The sequence below is a fragment of the Prunus avium genome, chromosome 2, assembly GCF_965620075.1.
Source record: "Prunus avium chromosome 2, drPruAviu1.hap1.1, whole genome shotgun sequence".
Taxonomy (NCBI): Eukaryota; Viridiplantae; Streptophyta; class Magnoliopsida; order Rosales; family Rosaceae; genus Prunus; species Prunus avium.
This window is the reverse complement of record NC_142285.1, coordinates 31,804,796-31,823,793: the sequence shown is the minus strand read 5'-3', so window position 1 is coordinate 31,823,793 and position 18,998 is coordinate 31,804,796. Positions and strand designations below refer to the sequence as shown.

At 37.2% G+C, this 18,998-nt stretch overlaps 2 protein-coding genes across 2 annotated transcripts; one reads left to right on the top strand and one right to left on the bottom strand.

Moving 5' to 3' along the window:
* The first annotated feature begins 1,068 nt into the window (after positions 1–1,068).
* LOC148296868 (uncharacterized) lies at positions 1,069–5,153 on the top strand. Its single transcript, XM_088248655.1, has 7 exons — positions 1,069–1,160; positions 2,115–2,910; positions 3,018–3,179; positions 3,264–4,117; positions 4,262–4,292; positions 4,582–4,677; positions 4,764–5,153. Exons 2-7 carry the CDS (start codon positions 2,122–2,124, stop codon positions 5,151–5,153), a joined length of 2,322 nt encoding a protein of 773 aa, XP_088104781.1. The 5' UTR covers positions 1,069–1,160; positions 2,115–2,121.
* Positions 5,154–12,440: 7,287 nt separating this feature from the next.
* LOC148296867 (protein FAR1-RELATED SEQUENCE 5-like) lies at positions 12,441–14,781 on the bottom strand. Its single transcript, XM_088248654.1, has 3 exons — positions 13,603–14,781; positions 12,668–13,122; positions 12,441–12,588 (listed from the first exon to the last, which is right to left on the bottom strand). The coding sequence occupies exons 1-3, from the start codon at positions 14,779–14,781 to the stop codon at positions 12,441–12,443; spliced, it is 1,782 nt and encodes a 593-aa protein (XP_088104780.1).
* Positions 14,782–18,998: the final 4,217 nt, after the last annotated feature.

Here is an 18,998-nt window from a genome sequence, read left to right as displayed (position 1 = left end):
AACTTGATGAGTGACAACTTCAATTTTTATTTGTATTTAGAAAAAATTTACATCCTAATTAGTGTAGGAAAACAATCCCTGTACAATTAGGACATTATTGCTTTCTATAAATACCTCCTTTGAAGATTAATACAACATACAGAAGTTCCTATATTTTCATATTTTAGCATCTTGACCATAAACACTCAAGACAGAAAATTGTTGAAGAAAGAATGGGGAAGAGAAAGTCGTCGTCGAGGGCAAAGCTTGTAGCTAAGAAGCCAAAGGAGAAGCTTGATACAGTATTCTGTTGCCCCTTCTGCAACCACGGGAGCAGCATTGAATGCGACATTGACATGAAGAACATGATTGGGGAGGCTTTCTGCAGCGTTTGCCAAGAGAGTTATAGCACAACCATCACAGCTTTGACTGAACCCATAGACGTCTACAGTGAATGGATAGACGAATGTGAGCGGGTCAACATCATTGTTGCTGATGATCGAGCTTAGGAAGCAGATAGGGGTTTTTATAATATGATTTCATAATTGTTGATGCCATTATAAATTTATAATTTTATTTTGGTCCACAAGTTTCCAAATCCAACAAGTGACAACCTTCATTTCTTAAAAATAAAAAAAAGAAGCGCTGGGCTCTAACGAGGACTCCTAAATGAGGATACTATGTGAGGATCAATTTCAGCCATCCAATCTAATCTCAACGGCTGTAAAGAAAAAGCAAGCTTACTATGTAAGTGTGTACGCTACAATTTCCCTCCTTTGGCATTCGCGCCTTTTCTTCTTCCTTCATTTCTGCATTTAATTGTTTTGTGAATTATGACTACAAACCCCAAAATCTGAAAACCCAAATACCCAGAAGCTCCACCCAAAATCCAGATTAAAGAAAAAATTGTTTTCATTTGTGCAAAATCTTACAACCCAAAATCTCATTTTGTTTTCCATCTGGATTTTGAGGCAAGGGTAGTAGAATAGAAAGCAAAAACAGCACGTTGGTCATCCACATCACGCGTTTTAGATACATCAAAACACACACACACACACTCTCTCTCGCTCTCTCTCTCTGACAGAAACCAGAAAGACGCTTTTTTATTTGGGTGAAAACCCTAACTGGTCCATCACTCTTGAGGTTGAGACCATCGACAACGTGAAAGGCAAGATCCAGAGGTACTGTTTCTCTCTCTTCCTCTTTGTCTTCCACACTCTTTGCTGTAGAAGATACTTTGTATAGAGAAACTTGAAAGATAGCCATTCACGTTGCTGCCCCAATTTGATTAGGATGAAAGTAAGGATGATTCTGATGTTGCTGATGATGATATCTTTAGTATTTAATTGTTTTTGGTTGTATTGAAAACAAAGACGAAAAATTTCATTTTGAATGATTTAGGTGATTATTTCATAGGGGTCAATGCTAAGTGATTATCTTTTAGTCTTGAATATGGGTGATCTGTCAAGACATATTGAATTTCTATCGGTGTTAGATTCTGCATCTGAATGTGCTGATAATAACGTGTGTAGTATGGATATGGGTGTCTGTTTTGTATCTTGCAAATAAGTGGGTAATCTGGGTATCTTAAGAGGGTATCCGATTGTGTATCTTCACACTAATTAGTGGGTAATCTGGGTATCTTAAGAGGGTATCCCTTGTTCTGTATCTTTTTTTTAAGAAAGAGGTATCCGATTGTGTATCTGAATGTCTTGATAACAGTGTGAATAATATGTATTTGGGTATCATATGAGTATATTTTTTAGAAAGATGCAGTAGGAAACTATTACAATGGCTAGGATAATGTCATTTATGTTTAATGGAAAGAATACTCTTAAGTTTGAACTGGCCACATAAACAATCCAGTCTTCCTTTATCACCGATAATAGTGTGGATGTGTATCAGAACCAACACGATAATACTGTGAGTAGTTTGGATATCAGTATCATATGAGTATCTTAATGTGTTCATTATAGTGTATGGATAATGGTATCAGAGTCTGTATCTGAATGTGTTGATTATATATGTCATTCGTATGGATTTACGAATCCTTTTTGTATCATAATGTGTTTATTGTAATGTGAGTAGTATAGATATGAGTATATATTAAGTTGGGTAAATGGTGTATGTTGCAGGTCAAAAATGGAATCTGGGTTTGAGCTTTGTTTTCCTGAATCAGAGGTGTATTCGGCGAGGGTGAATAATCTATGTGTGCCGAGTACAGTACTCAGTAATTTTGTGTTGAAGTTTAGTAATGAACAAATGAGAAGATTTAGAGAGACCTGCTTTGGGCACTTGATGGAGCTGGATAAAATTTCATTTAGTGGTCAAATGGTGCATGGTCTGGCCCTTCGGCGCGTGGCTGGACTTGGTGTGAAGGACATACACGGGCTTAGCTATGCAATAGGGTCCAATGTGGTGCAGTTCACTGCAAAAGTATTTTGTCTAATTAGTGGTCTGAAATTTGGAGTAGAGCCTCACATAACGGCTGAGGATGAAGGTGTAAATCGGCTACTTGATGCTCATATTAGCAATAAGAACCACATTACATTACAAGACATAGAAAAAGCATTCTTAAGCGCCAAATTTGGAAGTGAGGACGTGTTCAAATTGGGAATGCTATGCTTTATAGAGTTTGTGATATTGGGGAAAGCCCCCAATGTTAGGATAAACGAGGAGTATTTACACTTGGTACATAATATGGAGGAATTAAACAACTTTCCGTGGGGTTCGATATCATTTGAGCAGCTCCAGGATTCTTTGTTGTTTAGTCCTGGAAAAAGAGAGAGTGATGAGAATGATGATGGGAAAGAGAAACGACAGAGAAAAGGAAAAGAAGAGGTGAAAAGGAAGAAGAAGTTGGAGGATAAGAAGCATAAAAGAATTAACAGACCGGCGTGGACTATAAAGGGATTGAGCTTTGCTTTCCAAGTAATGTTTAATTCATAATTTCTGCTTTGTAAAGTTGAGTTCATAATTTCTGTTTTGTAAAGTCATGTTCATAAACAATTATTGACTTTGAAATTAACTTGGAGCAGGTTTGGGCGTATGAATTGATTCCTGAATTGGAAATGGCGCCTCTGAGATATTGTAAGAGGAAGGACAAAACTGAATTAGTTCCTCGTATTTGCCGGTGGGAATCTACTGATAAAACCCCTGAGTTTAGAAAGTTGAATGCGTATATTTTTCAAAGCAAACAGGTATTCAGTAAATAATATGTTTATTTCATGACTCAAGTTGTTAAGTGTATTGTATATGACATGTGAACTGTGTTTTTGTGACAGCATGTTTCGTTACGCCTCCTACGACCAAGTGCACTCGAGCTGAGGCAAAAGTACTGGACTTGGGGAACTAATTTTCATGAAGAGGATGCACCTAGTATGGGTCCTCGAGTATCTACGGACCTTGCTGAAGTAAGCTCTCTTGTGCAGCGATTGGGGGATGAGATTGAAATTTTGCATCGTGAAAAGAGTGAGCAATGGGCAAATTTTGTAGATTTCAAGAACGCAACCAATCATGGGATGGAAGTTATGAGGTTAGAATTGACTGCATTGAGAAAAATGATAGGTCATGGAGGTGGAACTGTGGTTGTGCCATCAGTTGTAAAGGTGAAACGAGTGCAAAGGGAAGAGAGTGTATGTGAGGCACAGGTTGAAGACAGTGAAATGAAAGATGAAAAGCTGGATGACGAAGAGGAGAGAGAGGATGAAGATGAGAAGGGTGGAGAGAAGGTACATGCTGTAGAAAATGACAAGGGAGACGTGGAATACATAACCCCAGAGATTAACTGGGATGATCCTGCATTGGTTTGTGTGACCCTTGTTAACTTTCTTAAAAACCCTTGTCGAAAATGGAAAGTGGCAATGGAAGAGGGTGATGCCGATGATGATAATAATCTTGATGATGATGTAGTTGTGCGTAAGGTCCAAAAAAAGCGGGGTCGAGCACAGAGTTCAATTGTTGAGCCTGCCATGAAGCGGCCAAAGTCTGTGGAATGCAAAACTCCTTGGCAAAGGCAGGAGATTCCGAATATTGGGGAGGAGACAGTTGGTCTTACTTTTGACCCCCTGAGGCCAGTTCGTCGTGGTTTGCTTCTAGAGACAGCGAAATTCTTCTGGGAATGGGGACAAAAAGAAAAGTAGGTTCTCCCTGCTTTGGTACTTATTGGAATTCAAATGACTGTATTATGAGAACTTATTGAGTTGTTGGTGAATCTGATTTATTTTTCTGGTAAGGAACTTGGTGAAACTGATTTGATTTTAATATTTGGTGACACCTGCAGTACGCATGTGAGATTATGTGGAAAACACATGGTGTGGACACTTCGCATGACTTCTTCATTCGCCTTTTGACCAAGGATGGTTGGTTGAATGACACAGTAAGTATAGAGCAACTGAAACATAATATTTGTTTGGGTGGTAAAATGACATTAGTCAAAGTATAAGAAGTAAATAATGTTATAGATTAAAATAAATTTCATAAAAGATTGCAGATAAATACATAGAAACTTCATTGTTGTTGTATTAATGTTGTTTTATGGTGTGCCCAAATAACTGCTGTTATACGATTTATTGGGGTAATATTGGAAATTTGTTGGTGTAGAACATCGACATGGGATTGTATTTGCTAAGGGTACGGCAGACAATATATGCAAACTTGGTGCGTTCGGACTGGGCAATAGTAGATACTCTGTTCCAGGTATGTATCTTCCATAATATATTATGCATGCTAAATTGGTTCATTTGGTATCTGAACTGATGCATAACTGGTATGCCATTATGTAGACTTATGCTGCAATAGATTTGCAACATATGCGCCTTTATGGTGGAAAGGAAGATAGGACCCATAGCAATGCTTTGGTGAAAATGGTTAATGGCAAACTGCCTACGTGGGGTAAACCTTGGTCTTCCGTGAAAAAAGTTTTTATGCCGTACAATGTGAGGCAAAAGCACTGGGTGGGACTTGTTTTAGATTTAACAAGTTGTGAAATTTTTGTGTACGATTCAAATATAGATTTGTTTAGGACCCACATATTGGTAAAGGCAGTGCAGCCACTTGCAAAATTGATCACTCCATTGTTAGAAGAAGCTGGGTATGTTGGTGATTTTCCTCTGCGAAAAGGTGAGTGGCCAATTCATCGTGTAATGGATTCTGCCCAACAAGTTGGAGGGTGAGTAACTTTCTACCTAACCATTTACATATGTTATTTGCGAATGTGGAATGATTCACAGTTTATTACCTATTTTCAGCGGTGACTGCGGGATGTTTGTCATCAAATACTGTGACTTTCTGAGCTGGAATGTGGAGTTGGGGAAAATTTCAAATGAGGCCATGCATTTATTCCGTCTAAAGCTTACTGTAGACTTGTTGCATGGATGCTACAATATATAGCTGTATGATTATGGCTGAATGTTTAACTGCCTTAGTTTTGAACTTGAGAGGTATTTCCAACCGTGTGAACACACATGCAACACTATTTTGTTTTGATTACGGTGATGTGAATATATTAGCAATTCACTCAGAACACTGAGTTGCATGTTGTTTAATTAGAAAGTTTTTTTTAAAACTTCAGAAGCCGAAGAAAATATGTACATATAATATTGTCACACAATAACCGTGATACAATATGAGAAAGGTGGATAAAAGGATGTTATGCCATATTGTCATACAATAACCGTGAAAGCACTTCCCAATATATGTGAAAACAAAATGTAGTAGTCGTTTGGGTTTTGCCCCTTACTAGTTGATCAGTTTACAAACAGAATATTGAAAGCGATTCCCCATGTATCCCAGTGGTGGGTTTGGGGTTGGTTTCGGTTTCTTTATCCTTAATTTCGGTTTCTTTGTCCTTTAATCATGAGGCTCAAGACGACAGGGTTGATTTCAACATATCTTCTTGTTGCTTTGGTTTATTTTTTTGTCCTTGCTGTTTGACTAGTTTTGTCCTCTTGGTGGTTTTTTGTCCTCTTGTTGCTTTGGTTTAACCACATATAGTATTAGCATTAACTTGGTTTTTGCCACATATAATATTAGCATTTTGAAGACGGCACATGCATAATATCATTTAGTACCCATCCCAAGTTATTATTTGTTGATAGCATAAAAACATACCCATCCCAAGTAATTATTTAGTACCTAAATTCCTCAACAGAGGAATGCTATTTAGTACCTTCTCTTGGTCGCCACTCTCTTTATTTTTTTATTTATTCTTTTCTCTCTCTGTCTCTCTTTTTCTTCTCCTTCTCACATCCGTAGCCTCGTCCTCCTCTGTTTTTTCCCTTGTTTTATCATCTGGGTAGCTCTAGTTTTTAGTTTTTAGTTTTCTTATTCATTCATTACTGGTTTTGGGTTCAAATTTGCTTTTTATTTTTCATGACCCCTCTTTGTTATGCTCATGTTCATAACCATGACAGCACTTCCCAGTCGCTTGGGTTTTATCCCTTACTGGTTGATCATTTTACAAACAGAATATTGAAACCAAAAGATTCCTATTACAATATGGAAACTTTAAAAGATATTCATATTACAAGGAAGTCAAAACAGTGATTACATTTTCATGAAATTCACAGCTAAATTCACAATGGATACAACTAACATCACTACAAACATATCTTGAATGGCTTTCAGTATTTGGATTATATCAGCAGATGTTTTCAGTTCCTTGGCATTAGGCATAGCGGTAGGCTGCTGAAGGTGAGATTCACTTGGCATGTTGGCTGTAGTCACCCATTCATATCCACTACACCTAGTAGCTCCCTACAAAATAACCGAATATAATACATTACAATTTTTAGATTGGGAAGAAAATTTTTGTGGAAACTAAACACTTACATATGAGGTGAAGCACTTCCAATATGGCTTGCCCAGATTCCTTTCGGATTTGGAAATGAACATGACCATCTCAGCACTGCAGTGTGGACACCTCTTTCGTTGAGTGTTGGCTGAGGAAGTCGACATTGCATAAAATGAAATGCGTGGATGTCTTGACTATATTCATAGAACACTGAGCAAATAAAATAAAATAAAATTTATTTTTAAACATAAACAAAATGAGAATACAAAATAGGACAATGTGTGCCCTCGAAAAGGAAACTTGTCATTGGGTGATGGTGCACGTGTTCATTGACTGGTAAACATGAAAGAGAATCCGTACGTATCTCAGTGGTGGGTTTGGAGTTGGTTTCGGTTTCTTTATCCTTTAAGCGTGATACTCAAGATGACAGGTTTGATCAACATATTGTTGCTTTGGTATTTTTCCTGTTTCATGTTGTTTGATTGGTTTTGTCCTGTTTGTGGTTCTTTGACCTCTCTTTGGTCTTTACTTATGAATGTTCATTTGTACACACACAAAAAAAGGAAAATATCTCTTCACAAACATAATCGCAAGAGGCAAATACATTACCTTGGTTTTTGAACGCAGCATGCATAATATCATTTTAATACCAAGCCCAAGTTATTGTTTGTTGATAGCACTCATCTCAAGTTATTCTTTAGTACCCTAATTCCTGACCAAAGGAATGCTATTCAGAATCCCATTACTTGGTAGACATGTGGATACACAAACGATTGTTGTCTCTCTGTCTCTCCCTTCTCTCGATTGTTGTCTCTCTTATGCTATTTTTCATAAGTGGCCAGCTTTGGTTTTGGTTAATTTCATGTTATAATAGCTAACAATATAGTCCGTATACTTTTATTTCAATTTCCTAAATAGACGGTATTCAAATCAAGACCCTATTTCCTTTTAGTCTTAAATATTGCCATACATCTAAACTACCAACTCCTTATAATGATCCAATGAAAAAGAAATAGTTTAATGATCCTAAACCCTAAACCCTAACTCTTAACCCCAAACCCCTACAACCTAAACCCTAAACCCTAACTCTTAACCCCAAACCCCTACAACCTGAACCCTAAACCCTAACTCTTAACCCCAAACCCCTAAACCCTAAACCCTAACTCTTAACCCCAAACCCCTAAACCCTAAACCCTAACTCTTAACCCCAAACCTCTAAAACCTAACCCCTTTAATACCAAACCTATACCCTAACTCTTAACCCCAAACCTCTAAACCCTAACCCCTACAACCTCGGATATATACCCTAACTCTTAACCCCAAACCTCTAAACCCTAACCCCTACAACCTAAAACCTAAACCCTAACTCTTAACCCCAAACCTCTAAAACCTAAATAAATTTTGAAGTACAATTTGGGGGACAACCATAAATGTGAATTATGCAAAGCAATTGATAACATAACCACAATTGTGTAAACCCTAAGCTATTGTTTGAACCATGACATAAGGACGGGATCGAAATTTGATGACAATGACGAGATTTGAAGTATGTGATCGAAGGAAATGTCGTACCAATCCCGACAAATAGAGTTTGGGCATTTTTTTTAATTATCATCGATTTTTGAATAAGTTCTAAGTAAAATGAAATAATTCATTGCATAGGAAAAATACAATAACATAACAATATATACGTACTTGTCACAACAATACATACATCGTATTCCCAGTCTAATTGGTAAATAATAATTAGAAACTCTCTTTTTAAAATACTTCCCCCAAGGCATCGTAAAGTTATCAGAAACAGTGATTTAATCCCTTAGGAGTTGAAACAACATCGGGGTTGGCCCTCCACTTAACACCCAGCCGAAGTGGATATACAATATAATTAGCTTTGGTTGGAAACTACATATAATATTGAGCATTCAACATAGAGGGGAACAAAAAAAATAAATAGCAGCAAAATCGAGAAAATGTTATTTGGATTTGTCTGAATGAGTGAGTTTTAAATATATATAAAATTGAGCATGGTCCAGTCGTACATAAATATCATACTAATATTTATGTTTTGTAGTTGTTGTTGTACTACAAAACCCTTACCCTGCATGCATGTGTTCTTGGTTTTGGAATAGGAACTTCTCCATTGACAACGTTGGGCAAACCTTTGCAATGTTGACGAGTTCATGAAATAATCTGCATACACCATCTATACTGTAAAGTTGTTATGATTAGTCCTTCATATAGTAGCAAGTTACAAGAATGCAGTGATGGAGGATAACGGTGCAATGGTGTAATTAAACAAAAGTTTGATCGTCAGAACAATCCGTATATATAACATACGGATATGACGCCTTTTTTCATGTGTATCCACCTCATTCAAAGGCTACCATACATACGTAGATTAGGCATAGATTGGGATATATACACCTTAAATAAATGTACCATATATCTGATTAAGATGTTGAAGGAGATTGAGTGGATGAAGTAGTTTATAATATTCGACAAATCTGAAAGAGATCCATATCCATCAGTAGTAATAGGACGTTCATTTTGGCGGGAAAAAAGTGACGACTGAGGATATTTATACCCCCTCCCACAGCAAGCAATTACTACAAAATTCCCAACACTGATAATGTCTTCTTCACCTACCAAAGTTCCCATAATACTTATAAATACTCCACCACAAAAATGTACGGAAGCATTGTCACGAAGGAAGAATGAAGCTGAAGATGATGTTCAACATGTTGCCAAGTGCCAGCGTTTATCTTATGACATTGAGGATGCAACTGGTATCGGCAATCTAGGTATGAGGCGTTGATGCTGGCCATCAAACGCCAACAGCTACGTCTAAATTGGCATCAAGAAACCTTGACATCGGAGAAAAAAAAAGCGAAATTCTACCTAGGCACCGTAAAAACACTGAAAGTAAGGGTTAGGCTTGCGAAAGAGAATGGTTTTAAAAAGTTTTGTGCTTCCAATGAGGCAATACAGATGAGGGAAGCTGAAGCACGTAAAGGTTTTGATCTATTCCGCAAGTATGCAAAAAGGGTTGTGCCGGAGTATAATTGGGATGCCATTACCATGAACTAAATCCAAAATTGTAATATGTTTTGCTTTATTTTAATATCTTTGTTTTGCAATGTACAAATGGTTGGTTTGGAGTCATTATAGAGTCGTACGTGTGTCAGTGATGTCAGATCTGAATATGGTTTTAGTTGTATAATGTGTATGATAATGTTAACTACCCATGTCTAAATATATCATTGCCCCTTTCTGAATGGGGTTATTAACAGGAGGGGATGCTTCTCAGAAAGGAAAATTATAGTTGCTTTCATCTTACAAAATGAGTGACGTTTGGTAAAATTGTAATTAAGCTCACAAAATTTCAATTAATATAGGGTCAAATGGTAAAACAACACTTACACTAGACCGGGGGGACAGGAAGTGTAGTTAAAAAAAAATTACTCTTATATGTTTTCATGTTTAAGTTGGGTGTCGTGTCTCCATTCGCTTTGGGTCTCTCAAAATCTTGGGAACATGAGATTTACAATATGGCTATTTATAATTGTAATCAACAAGCTTAAAAACAGAGACTTTGTGTGCAGAAAACTCTTCGTTTCCATTTTGAATATCCATGGCTAGTTCGAGTGGACATGCGACCGAGTGGGACTCTGATGGGTCCTTGGAGTATGTCCCCAAATTTCCAAAGTCTCCTCCACCACCACTTCCATTTCCAACTTCCTCAGCAAGCGAGGGGGACTCCGATGATCCCGCTGTGGAAATAAATGATATAAACAACAAATTGGCCCACAATTCCTCAATGGTCCATTATTGGACAGAAAAGTGTGTCAGAGCTGAGCGAAAGTTAGCTTATGTGACTAGGCAAGTTAACAAGGCTCATTACAGAAGAGAGAAGCACAGACTTCGAGCTCAAAGAAGAAAGTGGTTAGCTGAGGATTTGCATATGACAGAGGAGGATGTCATGTTTGAAACCACAACCATCCACAAAGGAGGCAACATGCATCGTCAGGCCATGCATGTGGCTTTCAAAGAAGGTTTCGAAAAATTTAGACGCATCGCTGCTGATGCCCACAAAGATATTGACTGGGACGTCATAACAGTATCTGCTGCCCAAGAATTCACCTATGGCAGTGTGGACCCAACCCAACACAGCCACCAACCAAGTGGTGAATACACATCTTTAACAGCGAATGAGAATGCATGAGAGTGATCTCTTTATGAATCCTTGATTAAATGTATTCAGTCGTTTTTCTATTCAGTACTTTTCTACTAATACGAATGGGGGTATCCTGGGGTCATGCTTTTGTACTGCTGAATTTTTTGTTCATGTCTTGGAAAAGGTGTTATGTGCATTTCCAAGGGGTTGGCCTCCTAAATTTTGAACATTCACTTTCATAAAACTTCTGCAGAAAAATGTTGCATGCAAAATATTTCACCCCAACATGAACATCACCTTTTTGGAGTTTATTGAAATAAAATGGCTTGGCTTCCACGCACATAATGTCAGAAATCAATAAATCTATGATATCATTAGTGATAATGTGTTGAGAAAAAATGGTTCAATTAAAAAGATACAAAAATAAAGACTAGCGACCGGTCGCAGGTTATGAGCGACCGGTCGGTTTCAGGCAGATTGCAAAGTCTGAATTGGTTTTCAACTCTGTGCCAAAGCGACCGGTCGCAATGTATCCCCGACCGGTCGTAAGGTATCCGCGACCGGTCGCCCAGAACTTGCTGTTTCAGTTTCTACGCGTTTTCAAGTCTTCCTTTGTGTGCTATCACTTTCTATCGACTTGGAAGGATTTTTCTGATCAATTCTGAGATATTAGAAGGTGGCAAGCAGCTGGAAAGTTGGGGAGAACACTTTGGCAAATTGATGACTTGCTTCAATGAGTGAATACTCTCTTGGTTCAAGAGATATATGGCAGCTAAATTATTGTCTAAAGTGCCTCACCGACGCTGCAACAAGAGGTGAGAAAACTAGTTGCAGAAACAAAAGAGTTGGTGGAAACAAAAAATGTCTTGTAGTCCAGTTGTCAAGATATCTTCTTGTGTTTGATAATAAATAAAAAAATTTCTTCTGAGATATCTTCTAGTCTAGTTGTAAAGATGAAACTCATTTAACAATTAAAAGCTGGCTACCAAACAAATAGAGGTGGCAGCCATCACTTATTGGATGAACATAATTCGATCATGTAGGCTTTGGTGCTTCCAGCTATCATTTGGATTGCTGGCCTTGATATTTTCAGATTGTTCCATACAGAGTGAGAGTTATGAAGAGGAAAATAAAGTAGAACAAATTTATTGGGAATTTCACAAGGGGCATCAAAAGGGTTTGAGCTTCGTGAGAGAAAAGTGCGCTAAGTGAGAGTACAGTATCAAAGCACTTGTGTGTGCCATAAATCCGTTGAAACATCAATTCTGAGAGACCGATCGCAAGCATTGAGATACCGATCGTAAGCATTGAGATACCGATCAGATAAGTGTCATAAATACTTGCCGAGCATTCACAGGAAACGTAAATACGTATCACTACATACTCAAACTCAGGGTTCGCAAAAAAAAACCAATCAGACATGAACCGATTACATAAGTGTCACAAAAGCTTCCCGTACAATAAAAACCAACGCCAATAGGTATCATTAAATACTCAAACGCTGGGTCCGTGCATTAAATCAAACTCCTGCATAAATGCCTGGGTCATACTTGGCTGAGTTCCTTCACTGTTCTGCGCACTCTGATTAGGCTGCATATTCTCAGGAACTGGAGCAGCAATATCGGCGTCAGGACATGAAGAACTGCAATTCAAAATTCATACATAATTACAATCATTACAAGTAAATATATTGAAGTAATATATACGTTATATTTGCTTACAGGCTAGTAAGTCTTGGACATTTCCTTCTATTGTGATCACTCTTCCTGCACTCAGTGCACCGACGTTTATATCGTCCTGCTAGCTTCTCATGTTGTCCTTTAAATCTTTTTGGACGACCTTTTGATTTAACTCGATTATGATCTTTTATTCTCACTTGGGCAGAACTACCTTCCTCATCTTCATTGGGTTCTTCAACATCAGCGGTTGATGAAACTAAGCTAGTAAGCTTCCCACGAATGTCGTCAAATGTTTTTTGCAGTAGGTCAACACCTTCAACAGACAACAACGCCGAATCAATCAAATCAGCTGCAACTTTGCATAATGTCGATTTCTTAACCAAAATACAACCATCAACGCTATCCTTAACTTCTTTTCCATCCTTATCAAAAACTACACCTAACTTTACACTTTTCATCCATCTTTCCAATATATACTTCTCTGGTAAATACGCAACCTGCTTCATTCGTAAAAATGATATGATATGTCGGCACGGAATACCACGAAATTCAAATCCCCGACAGCTACAACAAGCTAGATCGATATCTTTATTATGCACAAGCTCTTTTATCCGTGTAACCCCTGGTTGTACCCTCTCAATTACTTTGTACGTGCAATGAGTCTCATCTTCCTTTACAACTTCAAAGAAGCATAAAAGGCTTTCAAAGTCCTCTCGCTCAAAGATGTCAAGAATCCCTCTTGTGTAAATGCCTCCCATTTGAAGTTGCATTGGTGTGAGAAATGGAGTTGGAGGTTTTTCATTTTGATCAACATGATCAGCCAATAACTCCTTATGCCTTTGTGAAGCAAGAGCTCTTTCAAAACGTACTATAAATTCCATCAACGTGTTGTTCTTGTTAATATATTGTTTGAAAAAAGAATGACAGCTTTCGGCCCGTTGACTACTTGACATCCCAGCAGAAAACACATGTTTTACATATGATGGAACCCAATTCTCCCGCAAGGCATGAATTGCGCTCAGCCACATATGCTCTTTCAGCCCATTTTTTGTAATAACTTCATCCCATTTGGCATCAAATTCTTCTCTGCTATCTATATCCCATATGCAATTGCACAGTTCTGAAAAACACTCTCTAATGCCCACTTTCTCTATCAATTTATTCATTATATGCCATATGCAATATCTATGGAATGTTGTCGGGAAGCTTATCGCAATTGCCTTTGCAATAGCTGCATCTTGATCTGTAATGATCATTTTGGGTGCCCCATGTGGCATGACTTTCTTAAATTCCTCAAACAACCAAACAAATGCTTCTGTGGTTTCACTTGTTAGGAAAGCACAACCAAACAATATTGTTTGACGATGGTTATTAACACCTAACAAAGGCGCAAATACCATGCCATAACGGTTGGTGTTGAACGTCGTATCAAATACCACCACATCTCCAAAAATCCCATAAGCTCTTCTTGACCTTGCATCTGCCCAAAAAACATTACCCATCCTTCCTTCCGAATCTAACTTCATCTTGAAATAAAATGATTCATTTTTTTCTTGCTCTCCCAAAAAATGCTCTTTAAGAAGATCTGCATCATGGCCAGTAACCTCTGCTCGCATGTCCCTTCGGTAATTATAGACATCTTTCCTTAAAAACCCAATATTTTCTAATCCCCCTGCTAGCACCTCAACAAGGCTTACTTGTTGATGTACTGGGATGTTAACTTCGGAAAGATGTGCATTATACACCTTTGTAGAATCTGTAAGTTTACGGTGAGATCTCAACAAATGGACTTTATCGTATGCTGTCATTTCATGGTTGTGTTCCTCCTTGAACTTTACAACAGTGTACTTATTCTTTTCATATGGCTTCAAAACTGCAAGTTTAGCCATGCAACCAGTTCGAACACATCCTCGCCTTCTTTTCTTCCGACCAACCTTGCTCTCCGTATGCCCTTGTTTAGAACATACAAATTCTTTCCTTACTACCTCCCCTGTGACTCTTGAAGTTTTGGTTGTATAACACCGAACGCCAAATCCTGCTTTTTTTGCATACACATTATACATTTTTAACACATCCTCAAGGGAATCAAATTCAAGTCCCACTTGTGGTTTGAACTCCACACTTACTTCCGGAGTCACCTCCAATTCAGACTCCATTTCAGAATTCTTTCAATTTAATCCTGGATATCACATAAACATCATAATAATGTCGGCATATGCTCCCAACCAACATTCAAATATATATTAACTACATAATTATATGCATAATAAATATAAACATGCGGTTATATTTTCACGAAACACAGTTATGAACTTGTCATGTATGGCAAATGAAACCTAAACACAAATTCTTGCTAGCATAGTTTATTCTTAATATGTGAAAAACATTTGTGAACCTCTGCTGTATGGCAAATGATACCTTCCAGATAGACTCTTTTTAGCATAGTTTATTCTTAATCTGTGAAAACCATTTTTCAACTTGTGATGTATTGTAAATCAATCAATTAACACAGCTTTTTGCTAACATAGTTTATTCTTAATCTGTGAAAGAGTTCTGAACTACTGATGTGTGGTATTCTTCTGAATTGATTGTACTAATCAACAATACTATAGTCTCTTCGTAATCTGTTTTTTCTGGTCAATCTTAATCAGTTCAAACACCGTGCTACCCCCCTCCCCCCCCTTAGGAAGCCTTTCTCAGTCTTTAGTGAAACAATGAAACAACTAACATTCAAAGTAGTGTAACTATTCAACCAAAACAAAAGTTGCGTAACTAATGGCCATATACTTGGTCAAATACTCAATTTCCCAAATATAGAATATCTCTTACCTTAGAATTCAGAGCTTCCTGTAGAAATATGACAATGGAGCAACAATCTAGCTCGATTTCAACCCCAAATATTTCTGGATTCCTCAAATATCACAATGGAGCAACAACCCAGCTTGTACAAATATGGATTCCAACTCAGAGATTTTAAAACCAACAGTATAGAACCAGAGCCAAGTGCTCATTTTGTGGTCTCCAATCATCAAGTAATGAACTCAAGGAAAAAAATATTACACGGGTAGATGAAACTTGCTTGGTATGGTATGGTATGAATCACCAAACTAGACAAATGAAAAGAGAGAAATGAATTACAGAGGTAGATGAAACTTGCTTTGTAGGTATGAATGACCAAACAAGAAAAGAGAATTAGAGGGGTAGACCATAGGGAGGGAGGGAGGAGAATATCAAACCAGAAGAGGAAAAAAAAATTGTGTTCTTCAACAGAGCTTCTGTTTTTGGAGAGAGTGAGGAGAGAGCATGCGCAAGAAGAAAAAAAGAAAGAGAATTACAGCGGTAGATCGTAGGGATGGAGGGAAGAGAATACCAAACCAGAAAAGAAATTGTGTTCTTCAAGAGAGTATTGTTTTTGGAGGGAGGGATATTTTTGGAGGGAGAGAGGAGAGAGCATGCGCATAACAGGGAGTGTTCCAGTGCAATATTTACAGCTAGAATTGCTTTTCAGAGAACCGTTGGATTATATCCAACGGTGTTCTCATATTAAGTCCTCATTTAGAGGTTCTTGCTAGAGCCTTGCCCAAAAAAGAAACCTAGGTATATATTGGTCTGATTTGGGCTAATTAAGATAGAGTTGGATTTGGGCCTTTGACAAGTGAAAAATAGCAGGCTCTTTTGAAGTTTTACTCTACTTAATCACACTGCAAGCAAGGTGACCCCATCATCAAGAACTAGTAGAAGAAAAGGGAAAGTTAAAGTTGCTTTTGGTTTTTTTCACAAGTGCTTTTAACTTTGAATTCTAAATGTAGTGGGGTTTAGCTGATATATAAAAAGAGTAGTGTGTGAGAAAAACCTTAACGACCAGCTTTCCATCATACTTGTCAAAAGGGGTAAATAATGCTTGATATTCTAATGACCATGTTTCACGAAAGAACAAAAACGAATATTTGAACACTAGCTAATTTGGGCTACTAAATTATTATTATTATATGATAATTTTTACAGTCTTTCTTCTATGAAAAAGTTGTAGTAAAATAAGATCGAGCTGGTCACCACCACTCGAATCTACAAGAAATTATATCTACCATTATATATAGTGCTTTTTTGAAAAGATCCCTTCAAAAGTCTAGGTCTATCATAAATGTTGCCATCTACAACAACCAGTGTTTCTAGAGGGCTTTCTTAACAGATATATATAATTAAATTACACACGAAGTTTACACGCAATGAAATACATGGCATGGTAACGTGTGTGTTGGGGTTATGGCTAGGTTAGGAAAATTGAGTAATTGTAAAAATAAACTAGAAAACATTGTCGATCAAAAAAGACGACATATTCTTAATACCAAACCCTAGCCTCCTCTTTCCCAAAATACCTTCCAAGAACTGATATTCTTCCTCCCCTCTCCTCTCTCCTCTCTTCTTTTTCTCCCTCTCTTCTTCCCTCATTTTCAGAGACAAAAGGTTTTCCCTATTTGTTTTCGTTTTGTTATGATTTTCCTTCAATCATCACCGGAGGATGAGTCTCGGCATCGGACTTCTACCTGCGTTTCGACGATCTCCACCACTATCCTTTTTGCGGTTTCTTTATATTTGGAATAAGTCACATAAACTCTTTGGGTTCTCTATGTAATTTTCACCTCTCCTTTTGTGAGAGATTTTCACCTCTCCTTTGTGAGAGCTTTTTATTTCTCTTTTATGAGAGCTTTTTATTTATCTTTTGTGAGAGGCTTTTTTTCTCTCATTAGTGAGAGTTTTATATGTATTGTTATGGCTTGGTTTTTTCAAACTTCTCTTTTTGATTATTCTGAGTTTGCAATTTTAGTTGGGATGCCTATGCCAGAGTTTCTTTGATCCTACTTGATCATTAGTGGATGCGCACCATATTGTTTTAATTTTGATGTTAGATACTCTGTTATTGTATTGGCTCTTTGTGGCTATTGGCTTTTTTGGTTGAATTTTGAATGCAATCCTAGTATTTCTCAACAACAACAAGAAACATTGTCGATCGCCTTGGATCGATCCGGCCCTCTCATCTATGAGTTGTCTGGCTGAAACAACCTCTAGACCTCAACAAATAATTTCACTTGTCAACAATGTTTATTTGGTTAAGTTTTTAATAGATGATCATTAAAGAAGGGTCTAAAAAAAATATCATAAAATCACATTGTGAGGTGGGCTGAAAAAAGTTATTTGTGATGTACATAGTAAGACTCTCTCTATCTCTCTCTATCATTTTGGCCACTAAATATGGTACAAATCACATTATTATTTTGTTCACATATGATTTAACATTTTATAAACAAAAATCCGATATACACTACTAGATTTTTGTATTTGCGCGACGAAGGAGTTTTGGTCGCGCAAAGTACATTTGTGTCGCACAAATAGTAATGCGACAGAATATTCGTCGTGCAAAATATGTCGCGCAAAGATCGTAAAGATACGCTTTGCGCGACGAAAATATTAAAATTGTCGCGCAAAATGAGCGACGGTAAAACTTCGTTGCACAATATTTCGCGGGACGATGAGGTTTTTCGCAGGTCAAAGTTTTGCGCGACGAATATACATTCGTTGCATTAACACAGCGCGAGGAATCGTAATCGTCGCGCTAAAGTAGAGGGACGAGAGAATGTTCGTGTCTAAAATATTTGCGCGACGAAACATAGTCGTTGTAAGGACATTGTGCGACGACTACCATTCGTGGCGCATTTATTGTGCGACAAGTGTATTCGTGATTAAAATATTTGCGCGCCGAAATATTTTTGTCGCATTTACTTAGAGAGACAAATTCTTTCGTCGCGCAAAATAAAATAAATTGTTTAAAATTTATTTTTACGGTTGTGTATTTTCAAAAAAAAATTGCGGGACGGAAACTGTCGTCGTGCTAAAGTAGAGGGACGAGAGTATATTCGTGTCTAAACTATTTGCGCAACGAAATATAGTCGTTGTAAGGACACTGCGCGACGACTAACATTCGTGGCTCAGGTATTGTGCGACGAGTGTATTCGTGATTAAAATATTTGCGCGACGAAATATTTTTGTCGCATTTACTTAGAGAGACAAATAATTTCGTCGCGCAAAATAAAATAAATTCTTTAAAATTTATTTTTACGGTTGTGTATTTTCAAAAAAAATTTGCGCGACGGAAACTATCGTCGCGTAAAAAATAAATATATTATTTTTAATTTTTAATTAAATTGAATTATTTTGGTAAAAAAAATAAATTTGGTTTTTTTTTTATATAAAAATTTAAAATAATGAAATGAAATTGCAATTAGAAAAAGGTAATAAAGAGACATATGTAAAATGTTATAACATAATGTATTTAGTACAATAGAAATATTTAAAATGTAAGTAAGAATGTTAAAAT

Excerpts from the sequence above, each read along its gene's own strand:
- LOC148296868 (XM_088248655.1), top strand. The coding sequence starts at position 2,122 with ATGGAATCTGGGTTTGAGCTTTGTTTTCCTGAATCAGAGGTGTATTCG. Across the intron at positions 3,180-3,263 it reads ATATTTTTCAAAGCAAACAG|CATGTTTCGTTACGCCTCCT; the intron begins GTATTCAGTAAA and ends TTTTTGTGACAG. Across the intron at positions 4,293-4,581 it reads GATTATGTGGAAAACACATG|AACATCGACATGGGATTGTA; the intron begins GTGTGGACACTT and ends TTGTTGGTGTAG.
- LOC148296867 (XM_088248654.1), bottom strand. The coding sequence starts at position 14,781 with ATGGAGTCTGAATTGGAGGTGACTCCGGAAGTAAGTGTGGAGTTCAAA. Across the intron at positions 13,123-13,602 it reads AGAATTGGGTTCCATCATAT|GTTGCGTATTTACCAGAGAA; the intron begins GTAAAACATGTG and ends CGAATGAAGCAG. Across the intron at positions 12,589-12,667 it reads TGTCCAAGACTTACTAGCCT|TTCTTCATGTCCTGACGCCG; the intron begins GTAAGCAAATAT and ends TTTGAATTGCAG.